Consider the following 13,583-nt stretch of genomic DNA (forward strand, 5'->3'; position numbering starts at 1 on the left):
TCTTAGTTGTATTTGAATATTTCCTTTTGTTAGTCACCTTTTCAGCATTTAAAACAATAATGTGGTCCTAATAAATTTTGCTGTCAGTGTCAGCATGATTTATGCGTGTGTTCATCCATGCTAATAGTTAATGCTCTGAGACTATTTCATTTTACAGCATCCTGGACACAGTTACTGGTGACATTTCTCATCATCCTGTGGAGGGGTAAACAGTAGCAGTTTTGCAAAGTATCAGAGCAGTTCTGCGGGTTCAAAGGGGACCTTCCGCCTACTGAAATACTTTGTAGAATGTGTGTGCCTTCATAGATCAGCAAATTGAGGTGAGGTTAACCAACTTGCTCAAGGTCATGGAGTGTCAGTGACAGAGTTAGCAACAATGGAATCCAGCCATCCTGGCTGCTGGCTCTGTGCTCTCATCATTGGGTGACGCTCCCAAATAATTGCAGGTAGTTTAAACATTGGTTTGCGTAAGTGCATGTGGAGGCCTTCAAAACATTTTGGAGAAACAAAATGTTTATGGTGTGCTTCAGATCCCGTGCTGCATTTGTATGTAGCTTAAGGTGATTGCTCAGCTTTGCATAGGAGGGAATTTTGAAGACTTTGCGGTTTATTTGGTAAATATGTGCTTGAAAAACATCAGTTTACTGAGTATAAAGTGTAGAAAGACTTGTGTAGATTTAGGAGGTAGATCATGAAATGTAACAAAAGTAGATTACACTGTAATTAGGCAACTTTTAAAGCAGCAGTGTAGAGGCATGACTGTAAAGAGGTTTTCTTCTGAATGAACTGTTTACCCGATGACATTCTGTAGAGTTATTTGCAGTTGTTATGAAGAAAAACAACCAACAAATGCCCTGGGAAGCCATGGTGATGAGGCTGTTGGAAGTTAAAATGGGAACAAAAAAGTTCCTCAGTTGATTTATTTATTCAACAGATACTTGTTAAGTAAAAACAAATCACAATGGATGTTATTTCTGACCCTGGAGAGAAGTTACATTTCTCTTTGTGTTTTTCTCTGTCAAGTTAAATTTATGAAGAAAGGGATTTCAAAGGAAACACTGGCAGATCTGTGCTATTGTGACACCAGCAGTATATATTTAGTAACTTCATGGAGGAAAGATCCCTATTGTGCTGAAAAAATATCAGTGACAGTTGTTTGTCAGGACTTCAAAGGGTGCTGGGAAGTGAGCTGGCATTGTTCAGGTGTTGCATGCTGGCCCTGGCAAATGTTACCTGTGACAGATCCCTGCTCCTGTGGGAATTCCATCCTGGGAGAAGCCCATCTGTGCAGTGCAGATCACAGGCCTGACACCACAGATCCTGGGCTGGGACAGTTTTGCTTCTACTTACCTTTATGTGCTGCAAGTATGTTGACCACAAAATTTAGTGGTTGTGGTGCAGTGGAGATGCAGAAGAGCAGCAGCTGAGTTTCTGTTCATGAACTGTCTGGGGTACGTGACCTTATTCTCACCGTTAGAGCTGCTGTGGGGTTAATCTGGGCAAAGAAGTTTTGGTGGTAAAACTTCTGTTGTATTTGTGGTGATACAAACTTCCTCTGTAAAAGTGTTGGCAGCTTCTCGTTGATGGGAAAGTTGTGCTGTTATCAAGAGTATCAGTACTAAACCATCACATCTCCCTATCATGTGTGTGGTTTATCCATCAGTCTTTGGGAAAAGTGCTTTTACTGCTGTCACTTGGTGAGATGTCCCAGCAAGGTGACTTCTAAGCTAGAGCTGTTGTCTCAAAAAGGATGCTGGTTTGCTTGCTTAGGAATACAGAAATTTATACCCTGAATGACACTGCTGTGTCAGGAGATGTGTCTGCTGTAGGCCTGCCAGATGTTACTTTTGCAGGTTGGGGCAGTAGCTCCTCATCCAGCCAAGTTAAATAGGAAAAGGAAGCAATAATGGGATATTCTTTTTTAAGATTGGTGGCTTTCCACATGCAGGTTGTGGGATCCTGGGAGGTGTGCACAGTGTTTCACACAGATGTGTAACAAAAATGAGCCTGTTGGTAGGCATAGTGATCCATACCTACTCTGATACTGAGAATTGTGGGGTTTTGGACACTGAACACTTGCCATGGACTGAGCTGAAGAAATTGAAGATGTGGGATGAAGCCAGGAATTGGAATGAAACATGCAGTGTTTAAATAAAAAGCTAAAGCATCAAAATCATACTGATTATTATAAATAATACTTGAAAATTTTATTCAACATAGTCTATTAAATTCTGAAGCAGTGGCTTGCTGTTGGTTTAATGGTAGCTGAAAACATTTATTTCAAAAAAATCTCTTTTGTTAATGTCAAAATTTGCCTATATTTCTGTTACACATGGTGTGCAAAGTATAGATAGATATGAGAACCAAAGATTCCAACATATTCTTACTGCATACTGCATTGAGCTAACTTTGGTAAAAGACGTTTAAATAAATAATTCTTAATCTTCTGCCTATGACAAGCATCAAAAGGTATTTTGTATTCCTGTGTGCTGGCAGTTTTTCCACATTAGCTTTTCATATAGTCTTAATATGTTTGACAGGAACAATGAAACTCACTTTGCAAGAGTGCATGAAGTTGTTCAAGAAATAATACTTACACTTGCTGTACAAAGTCATTCCAGAGTTTGTTGATTCTTCTGAAACAAAAGGGATTCGCTGTAATTCCAAGAAGCACTCAGAACCCAAATTACCACTTAGGGAGCCATTTCTTTTTCTAGACTCTTCTTAATAAGGTAACAGAACATCAGCTTGGAACACTGTCATTGGGGATTTGTTTTCAGAATATTATTAGTAGCATTTCAGTGAAGTGGAAACAAACCTGTGCTCTGAAAAGGAACTGGATCATGGGGAAAGACATTCCAGTGAGATCCATGAACTTGAATTCTACAGGGATAATTTGCTATTTTAATAACTAAATAAATCAAATTAAAAGCTTAGTTTGTGAATAAGAATCAGAACCTGTAAACCTGATGGTAGGACAGATATACTTTTGTAAACACATGAATGTGTGTCATGTTTCAAGTATGGAATATGTATCTGGTGCTTGGAAATGTGATCGTTGTGATGTTTAGAATGCGGAAACAAGTGTTTGTTTTTGATTGTTCATATGTTTGGGCTATTTGCTGCTAGAAATTTCAGAAGCTAAATTCTTTAAGGTGCAACTATCCAGTGTATTGAGCTGGAGAACAGGTAGAATGTACCTTATTGTAAAAAGCTCTATGGGAAGTGGAAATGACATCTAATGAATTAGTAGGAACTTTTTGTTGTTTCAATACTTTTTGCTATAAAGTTAGACCTCAAAGGACACCTTCAGTTTGATAATTAATCTATAGAAGCTGCAGTAAAATATGACCTTCTTCAGGGGAGGAGAAAGACTTTGTTCTCTCTGTCATGTGTTGAGTCAATGGTATGTGTGCTGAGGAGTCTGGCCTTAATTTTATTTTATTAATTACATTTGGGATTGTTTCTTGGTTGGGTCATTGGTTGTGGTTTTAGTTCTGGAATGTCACTCAAAATAGAACTGTGGGGGGTGGCAGAGGGAGAATTGTGATGATTGTACTTTGGGTAGAGGTAGAGGTGGTAGAAAACCTGTATCTCTTAATAAAACAGTGAATCCCAAATCTGTTTGCTGTTACTCATCCCAGTCATTTTTCCATTCATTACCTGTAACTATGCAGTTGGAACAGGGAGTTTGGTTTAAACAAGACCAAGGTGTTCCCCATTCCTTTGTTCTGAATCCCTGGGATTTGACATACCTGAGTGCCTAGGTGAGGAGATTCCTAACCTGTTATACCTCGTGCAGGGAGGTCATCCCCATGGAAAGGTTCCTGCCCAAACAGTGACTCCTGCTGCCTCAGTGTCCTTGCATTTCCTCATTTCTGCTCTCGTGTTTCTGATGTGTTGCTGTCCCGAGGCAAGAATGGGATTTCTTTCCGCTGTCATTGTTTAGTTTGTGTTGCAAAGACCCAGCATAAGCAGCCCTAGTCATGGGCTGGGCCCCCAAATGCTGCCATGATACACTGGAGAGGTGCTTATCCATTTATTTTGTAGCAGTTTGTTAAATAGATGGAAGCCCAGTGCAAATATTTTTTTCTGTTTCAGTACTTTTGAAGGAACATAAGTAGAGGTAGATTCATAATCAAGCATCATGTTTTATATTTTTGCACCTTTGTTAACTGCCTCAGTTTAGTATAGACTTATGGAAATAATCTTCTTGCCTTTTCTCTTTTTTTTTTCCCTTTTTTTCCTTTAGAATTGCCAAAATGCTTTGGAATTCTTAAACGATTCAAAAGCTGAAGTCTCTGAGGATACAAAAGCATAAGAACACAAGAAGCAGCAAGGAGGATTCAGTGCCAATGCAGCAACAAAAAAGACAGCCAGAGTTAGTGGAAGGAAATCTTCCTGTTTTTGTTTTTCCTACAGAACTTATATTTTATGCAGATGACCAGTCAACACACAAGCAGGTGTTGACTCTATATAACCCCTATGAGTTTGCCTTAAAATTCAAAGGTGGGTTTCTTAGGTTAAGTTCTATTTAAGGGCTAGTTGATGATCTTGAACAGTCCAATTATAATTAATGTAAAAATCATATCTGTGACAAAACCAAACTCTACATGTCTCTCTACATGTATCTGTTGCTGAACTGGTGATGTATTAGTTCATGATTTGTTACCACTCCTGTCCTTTTCCTTGCAGTTCTTTGTACAACTCCAAATAAATATGCGGTGGTGGATGCTACTGGTGCAGTGAAGCCTCAGTGCTGTGTTGATATGTAAGTAGAAGTTGGCTGGGTTTTTTCCTAATGTATAACATTTTATTACCTTAATTTCCTTTGTTATTTAAGAGGTTGTAAATGACAGCATGCATGTTATAATACATAAGTTGGATAAATATATGTTTTCCTAATCTCCTGTATGCTCGTGGCTGTGATTTTTGCTGTTCTTTCCCTCTAGAGCAGAGGTATTACAATATTGGAGGTATATCCTTCTTTAATTTTGCCTTTGGGCATAAATAAAATGCCAGTAAATGCATCTTGTAATGTAGTTTGTAAACCAGGAGCGAGAGTAATATGAGCCTTCTCTGAGCCCCTTTTTGTTAGAAATAACAAGAAAAGCAAAACCCCCAGGGTTGAGATTTGTTTGTGAGAAATATTTGTTTGCAGATTGGCAAAATGGAAATGTATGCAGTTCTACTGAGCACATTTCCCTGGGCCATGTAAATAAAGATAGTTTTGCCTACCTTTCACCCTGACCACCCATCTCATTCTCAGATCTCTGTGCCTGCCCTTTATCTCTCCTCTCAGGTCTCAGCCCAGTAACTCAGAACAGAAGGAGGCTGCCTAAGTGACCCCAGTAATGTACAGGGTCTGTAGGCTGCTGAAAGCTGAAACAGAGTAGGTGTATAAGCTAAAATAGACCAACTCTTTTTATATTCTATTTGCCCCATTATTTCTGTGGCAAATAGAATATAAATAATATGCAGCTGAAGAAAATCTGCAGTACCTAAAAGACCAGACTGAACTTTTTGAATAGACATTTTCTAAACTGTAAAACACCACCTGGACTCTCTGTCTAACAAATAGCCATACACAGAAACCCTTTGTCAGATAAATAATAACTGCTCTTGGGGAATGGCTCTTTATTCCTATAGACTGTTTTCTTTAGGTGCAATTTGAAAAATTCCAAAGACTCACTAAATAGAAAGGAAGTTTAGAGCATGGAACTGGAAGTTTTCAGTAAGCAGGAGCAACAATGCTAAAAATGGAACTAAACAGGTCAGCCTATACCAGTGTACCAGTGAGCTATTCCATTCTTCAGAAGACATTTACATAAGCTTGATTACATTTGGTTAAACAAATGGGTTTTATTAAATAAAGGAAAATAAGACAGACACATGTTCCAAGGGGATTTTTCTATGCAGCAAAATCCCCCATCCCACTCCAGTGGTTGCTGTCTAAGGACAGTGTTTACTGCTAGGATATGAGCAGTACTATGCAAGTGTGGCCATTTGCCAGATAAACAGATATTCTACAGAGCTTCCAATTATGCAATGATCTCTAAAAAGAAACAGGAGAATGTATCTGTTTATAAGGGTCTGCAGAAAATATCTCTTTGCTTGGCAGCAGATACGTGTTCTCCTAGCACAGTGTTATGTAAAGATTCTGTTTAGGTTGGGAGTTGGTACCATGGCACTAGGAGTAGGAACACCAATTTAAAAGGAAGTGTTAAAGGAAGAAATCAGAGTTGATCTGCTGTGTTGATATGCTGAGAGCTGGATGAATTAGGGTTGTGGAGGGAAAAAGCCTTTTGTTTTAGTGAAGGCAGTTGCCCAGCCAACACTCCACTTGCTGGAAGCCTGTCATAGGCACTCCCCTTTGCCTCTGAAGTGACGTAAAACATCACTGCAGCCTCTTGCTGAGGGGATGACTTGGTCTCTGTTTCTGTGTTGAATAGTCCATTCAAACCAGATAGCAGTTGCAAGCACTGGCTACGTGCTTATGCTTGTAGATATCTTGATGTGATATAGTTCCTTTAAATAAGGACTGGAAAATAAAAATCCATTTCTTGCAGCATTTTAATGTATATAGTATCACAAAGATTGGTTTCTTGAAGCAATTTTAAGACTCCTATTCTGTGTTTCTAAGGGTACAGTCGTTTTTTTCCCCTCATGAGATGACAATCTTCTGTTTGTATGTATGTTCTTCAGATCAGCTGCTATCTTGGAAACTTAGAATAACCTTTAACAAAAAACATCTGGAAAAATAGTTGAAATCCTTATTTACCCTAAGAGCTGATATCACTTCAAAACCTAAATGTTGTTGCTTTTCAATGCTAGATATGTATTTTCGTGATGAATCACAAATGCAGAGAGGAGGCAGTTGAGCACAGCACTGCTCAGAGGTCTGTTTTGCTGTTGATCAGTGCTATTTTAAAGCTGTGCTTTTTATAGGTTCCAAACATGCTGTCAGTGGTGGGTTTCTGATTTTGAAAATCCCTAGCTGACTCTTGTCTAGAGAGGGAATGAGTTTTGCTTCTGAGAAAGTAGAATTGTAAAGCTTTGAGCCTGGTTTCCTCCAGAAGCTGGACTGTTGCTTGCCAAATGCCTGCCCAACTCCTTTCCTTCCCTGGCCACTCCAGTCCCCTCAATCCTTTTAAAAATCACTGGCCAGCATCAAACAACTTTGATATAGGAGGAGGGAGCATCTTTCAGATCACTGATGCTTCATCAGTTGGCAGCAGGGCCTCAAATTGAGGCAAAGATGGGTTTGGGATGAAGACTTAACTGTCCTGTTTGGCCAGGAACATTTATATTTGGGAATTAAAGCAAACATAAGGAGGGGAGGGAGGAGGTGAGATCAAGTATTCAAGAACATTGAGTGGTGGAGGAGGTGATGGAGGTCTGGATTATTCCAGTTTATCTGGAGGAGGGGGGACAGAGTGCAGACTTTGTGATATATAGAATGTAACTCCACAACAGGCATGCTTCTTAGCAGTTCATCTGTTTGAAAATGTTGTTTTTCTACAGTGTGATTCGTCACAGAGACGTTCGGGCTTCTTACTATGGTGTCATAGATAAATTCCGTCTCCAAGTGTCTGAGCAGAGCCAGAGGAAAGCACTGGGGAAAAAGGAGATTATTGCTACTCTGCTTCCATCTGCAAAGGAACAACAACAACAAAAGGAAGAGGAGGAAAAACGAATAAAAGAACACCTGGCTGAAAGTGTCTTTTTTGAGCAGACTTTGTGTCAACCAGGTAGCTGAAATCTTTTTCCCCTCCTATGTTCTGAATCAGTTTTGAATAGCTCAAGTGACTAGACTCAAAACCATTTTTTAAATATAAACAGAAACACATATTAAAAGAATTCATTTTACCTACCTGTAAGACTGCTGTCTTTCTCACTTGAGGATGACAGTATTCAGGAACCCAAACTGTGGCAATTCTGTTTATGCTGTCTTGATCAATCAAGGCCCTTTGCTGCCCTGTGTTTGTTTGTCATACCTTGGAGAGTGCATCCACTGTTCCTCTGGAGCAGGAGTTCTCACACAGACAATGGGAATTTATCTGTGAAAGGATGCTAGTTACTTTTTCCCTTGGGCTCTTTCAAAACATATGCCCCTTGTGAGTTTGTTCCAAACCCTTAATCCCCCATTTCCTGATGAGCAGGAAATATTGCCAGAACATCTTCTAAAGTGCTCCTTGTTCTGTGCCCTGTCCTTTGTCTGTCCCACAAGAACAGAAGAGCACAGTTGGTGGCTGAAAACTCTGCGTGTTTCATACACACAGTGAGGAAGTGAATCAACAGTCTTGAAAACCTGGGCCAGACAGTTAAATTGAAGGGATAGGATATAAAGAGTCAAGTTGTACCTGAAATGAATCTAAACTGATTCTTGATGGTCTACATTCTTCTTACTTTTACTGATTCATACTGAAATGTTCTTGTCACTGTTATATTTTTCAGGACAACAAAAACCAATTCCAGAAAATAGATGAACCTCCTTGAGAGTATTCATGTTGTTAAAATGAATGTTTCACTATTTATACTGAGTTTGTTGGCTGGTGAAACACTTTTTATTAAAAAAACACCCTCATAATAGATATTAGTAGGATACACAGTTAAAGCAAACCTACAAAGGTCTCTTGGCTCACAGAACAAAATGTTCCTGTGATAGTTGATCCAGGACAGAGGGCCTGAGCCATCCTGAACAATCTGATACTGGTCTTATTCCAAATGCTGTTTCTCTGCTTAAAAACCTCCTTGACTGTGGTATATTGCAGTAAAAAAAGAAGCAGTAAACAAACTACAGTTTTGCAACCTGCAACCTGGAAATAAGAGATTTATGGAATTAAAATAGAGCACATATTGCTAGTTGCTGAGGATAGGAGAAGTTGATAAAAACATTGGCTATTTTCCAGTGGGTCTTAAGGATTTGGTTAGAGGTATTCAGCTAACATGTTAACAGCTCTTTTCAAAGATGACACAGTGGGCCTTTGAGTAGGTTCCAGCTGTTAAAGTGCAGGACAATAAAGACTATGAAGGACTTATTATTGTCTGTGGTTTGCATTTTCTTATTCTGATAATACTGGACTGTCAGAGTGGTTCACTCTCACAGTTTTTAGAGAAAGATTCACATTTTACTGATTTGTGGCATCTAAGCTGACTGGCTCAGGTGTAGCCCTTGAACCCTGTAAGGAATGAAGGGGAGATCATCTGGCCCAAGAAGCTGTTCTCCTGCTGCAGGCAGGTTTTGTTCAGGAGGTGTGAGCAGTTACCTGCCTGTGCAGGTCTTTTGGGTGCTCTAACTGACGGATTACTGATCACTGAAGGAACATATCAAGGAATGGAGTCAGGATGCACAGGGAAACCTCAGCATAGCTGAGACATCCAGCTGTCCTGAGTGTGTGTATATATAGCAACTGGGCCTGGCAGGCTCTGTTCCTCCAGAAGGGAGTGGTTTGGGAAGTCATGTGAAAACAAGTTCCAGCATCAGAACAGGGAGCAGCCTCCTCCACTGCAGAATGCAGGAGGTTTAGAAGGGTGGGTTTAAGACTTGGCTTCCACCCCTTGCAAACTGCAGAGCAAAAAGGAAAATCTGAGGATATTTCAGCTCCCATGTACTGCAGACATTTTTTACAGAATATTTAATGTTTATATTATTTAGATATTCTTTACAATTGGTGCTGTCTTGCTTTTTCAGAAAACAGAACTGCCTCGTCGGGACCTAGTTTACTCACAGTCTTCCTTGGAGTGGTGTGTGTTGCAGCACTAATGCTACCTACATTGGGGGAAATGGAATCCCTGGTGCCTCTCTACCTCCACTTAAGTGTGAATCAAAAGTTAGTAGCTGCTTATGTTTTAGGTAAGTACTTTGGATTTTAGAAACATTTTCCTGCAAAATCTGTGAGTTTGGAAAACTTCACCTGTCTCTGCCAGCGGCCTCGGGAAACTGCATGGAAACAAAGCACCACATTAGGTTTTGTTTTGCATCTCAGCTTACATCTTAATTTGTAGCTATGGTGATAGCAGGGTAAAATAGTTATTGTAAGTGTTTTAGACCAGATTTGAGTTGATAGCTATTGCACACAGGCCCCTACATGCTAATTTCAGCTTTATTTGATGATGGGCCAGTAACAGTCATCTGCCAACACACCTGAACGGAATGTGCTGTTTCTTACCCTTGCATTGCAATAGTTGCTCTCTTGCAGAATGTAGAATGTGTTATTGTGTTTCTCTCCAGCCCCCTGTGAGCTGTTTTTTAAGGCCCGATTCTCGATACATGTTTAATAAGGAGTTGATATGTGTAGCAGTAAGTTGTTGTAAACGCTGTCTGAGACCATCCCCAGTTCTTCCTGATTTGTAACTTGCTCCTGCCTTAGCTAGCATAGATGAGTTGCACATTTAATTTGTTATGACTATTTCTCTATAACTATTTCAGATTTGAAGAACAGTCACACTAAACTCAGTTCTCCTCTCCCACTACCTGGCAGAAAGAGGATTTAGAGGAAAAGAGCTAGGCAGCTCCAAACTGATAGCTAGAGGTGAGGTAGTGATGGGGAAAGGTGCAAGTTCTGGTGGTTCATGCACACTCTGCTGACTCACAAAGGTCCATCTGCTGAAGTGGTTTGAAATCTCACTTGTGGCTCTTTGCCCTGGTTGATGCTGATGGATTCTCAGATCAGGACCTTGCAGTAATCCTCACGTGGTTTTTATCTCTGCTTTTGAAAATTACTCCAGGTTCTGCTAGTGTCAGCTACAGGTTTTAAGCCTTTTGACTTTATACATATCCAAGAGCTGAACATGTTCGTAGATTCCCTGTGAAGTTTTGAGAGGTTTTGACTTCTTTGCTGGCAGTGCTTTTAGTGTTCATGGACAGATTCTTTTGTGTGCAGCTCTTGCTCATGTTGAAAGTCAATTTCTCTTGAGAAGTTGAAACCACTTTGTTCCACAAGGAAGTACAACTGGAACATGGAGCATTTAATTGGAAAGGGTTGTTACGCCACACCAACAGGACTGTATGATATTTGAGAAGTATCTGATTTACAGAAATGAGTTAAACCCTTTATTGTCTGACGTCCCTGTACAAGTGGTGCAGGCTGTTCTCCAGAAGCCTCTGCTGTTCCTCTGAGATGATGGAATTGATCCAAGCTAAGGATCCAGCAGCTGTGGGAGCACTGATTGTCTGAACCAGTACAGACCTTAATAAATAGCTGAGCTGTAGTTCCTCTTTAAGGGCTAAATTGCTGATCTAATGGAAGACAGTGCTTCTGCCTTCACCATCTTCATAAAGTAACCAAGTTCCATCAGCATGGAGTGTCAAGAGATAAAATAGTCTCAGAAATGTCTTTATCCATGGTGAGATCTGTAGGTTTTAGCTGAGCTTTCTGCAGTGAAAAGCTGTTACAGTGACATCATCTGAGCCTGCGAGAAAATGAGATTCTCAAGAACTGGTAAATTGTTATTTTGATGTTACATAAGGCTGGAATTCAGGGAGCCCCTGTGTTCTTCCACCTACCTCACCTTGTGCAGTATAACCCATGGCTAAAAACTGCAGATTTGTACTTTTTCCGGTATCAGCATATAATTAAAATGAACTTTTCAGTGTGCCATGGGTAGGTTTATTACCCACTGTTTCCTGTTTTCATCATTTAATAGTTTTTAACCTCTTTCAGAGCAGTCCTTTTTTCCTCCCTCTCTAAAGGTCATAACAAAGAGTCTGTTGAAAGCTCCTTCTGCAAACTGACAAGGAAGCTTAACATCTTTGTTAAAACTGGTCTTTGATCCGTTATTATTCACAGAGCAGAAAAAAGCCTTGGAGCCTTCAACTGATCTGCCTTACTGATGATTCAGCATTTGGATGACACTGCCCATAACTGGCCCCCATGAGGAATGGGGTTTGGTGTTACAGTTACTCCAGTCAAAAGTTCAATGTTAAGATTTTCCAGTAGACAGGGCAATAATTGTTTGGAGTCTTTCTACCTTCTTTGACATTCAGTTATTAGATGCACCACACGTCAGTGTTGATTTTTGACTATGTCAAAATTTGGAGCGATACTTGTTATATTTAATCGTATATATAAATGCATTCTGCATGCATTTGTGTACTTCTACCATATTTTCTGGCCTGTGACAGGGTAAACTCTTTATTTTAAATGTTTTATTTCAAGTGAAATAGAAGTGTTTAGTTCTTAATTCTTGTCTTTCAGGTCTCATCACCATGGTTATTTTGAGAACATGAGCAATGAGTTCATAGGATGTCAAACACCTTACTGTATATTCACATCATGAATGTGGACTGCCTTTTACTCCCATTTGGCTCATTAAGATGCTAGCAAAACTGTTCAGTGATTTAAGATACCTTCAGAAGTGTAATATATTTTAACTGTGTATAATAAATGAAAGACTCAAAGCACTTGGCGGTGCTTCTGTAACAGACAGCTATGAAATGTTCAGTGATACCTGTGAAAATAATTTGAAAAAACTTTTATATCTATGCCTACTGTAAAAAATCCTTATTAAAACAACATTTGTTATTTTTAGTCTATGTTCACATCAGTGCGTGATCACTATAAAAGCAAACTGTCTCCTGTAAAAACGCTCATTTGGTTTGTGGTTGTACCTGCTGAGGCTGGCACATAACACTTCTGTATATACATACCAAGGGGTGAGAGTCGGGACTGATCATTGAAGAAAATGAAAAATTCCATCAGTGGAACTATGAAATAAACCATGAATTTTAGGTGAAGAAGTAATTCTCAAATTTCTTACTTCATCATTACCAATATATCGTTGAGTGCTCATTTTCTTACCTGGGGAAATAATTTCTTGCAACAGTCATTTTGTACCACAATTACTAGACAATAAAACCAAGTTCTGTAATCAGATCCTTCATTTCTTAGGGATGCATGGAAGTGGCATTAATGGAAGCTGAACTCATACTAATACAAAATTAATAATTTTCTCTATTTTAGAGACCAAACTAAGTGAAATAGCAAAGGCATTTCTCTACATCCCTCCCCCCACAGCTACCACAGGAACTTCTTTTCTATCAGAAACTCCTGCTTAAATGCCAGTTTCATATTTGAGGTGAACATTAATCTTGTTTCATACAACAAGTATTTCCCTTTATTTGACATTTCATTGTCGAGATGTTAATTCTAAAAGGGCAGCTATTACTGCATCGGATTCATACAGACAAATCTTTGTTTGTAAGAAGTCTATAGAGTATGCTCTGATATGAATAATAAAGTTTGGAAATCAAACCTTTCCCCCTGCATGTTTTGGGTCACTTTTCTGCTTATGCATGGAAATACAAAGAAACCATGCAAAATAGTGTTTCTTAAAAAAAAAAGGAGAAAGAGAAGTTGAAAAAGTTGTTAACCACTACATTTTTTTCTTATACAATGCTACTCCAGTTTGATTCTCAGAAGAGCTGGGATTGTGTCATCTGTCGATCAGCATCAGATGATAAAGTCAAACATTAACATTCACTAAGGAAAAAAACCAAACAAGGTTCCCAGCTGGTTTACAAGGCCGTGTGCCAGAGCCTGCTGCAGGCACAGCGCTGCCCTCCAGCACTGAGCTCGTGG

At 39.5% G+C, this 13,583-nt stretch overlaps 1 protein-coding gene across 1 annotated transcript; it reads left to right on the forward strand.

Moving 5' to 3' along the window:
• Positions 1-4,233: 4,233 nt before the first annotated feature.
• On the forward strand, positions 4,234-13,256 carry MOSPD1 (motile sperm domain containing 1). The gene is made up of 5 exons (XM_005427830.2): positions 4,234-4,509; positions 4,696-4,771; positions 7,525-7,751; positions 9,695-9,856; positions 12,201-13,256. The coding sequence occupies exons 1-5, from the start codon at positions 4,356-4,358 to the stop codon at positions 12,230-12,232; spliced, it is 651 nt and encodes a 216-aa protein (XP_005427887.1). The 5' UTR covers positions 4,234-4,355; the 3' UTR covers positions 12,233-13,256.
• The last annotated feature ends 327 nt before the right edge of the window (positions 13,257-13,583 follow it).

This window comes from Geospiza fortis, unplaced genomic scaffold, assembly GCF_000277835.1.
Source record: "Geospiza fortis unplaced genomic scaffold, GeoFor_1.0 scaffold874, whole genome shotgun sequence".
NCBI classification, from domain to species: Eukaryota; Metazoa; Chordata; class Aves; order Passeriformes; family Thraupidae; genus Geospiza; species Geospiza fortis.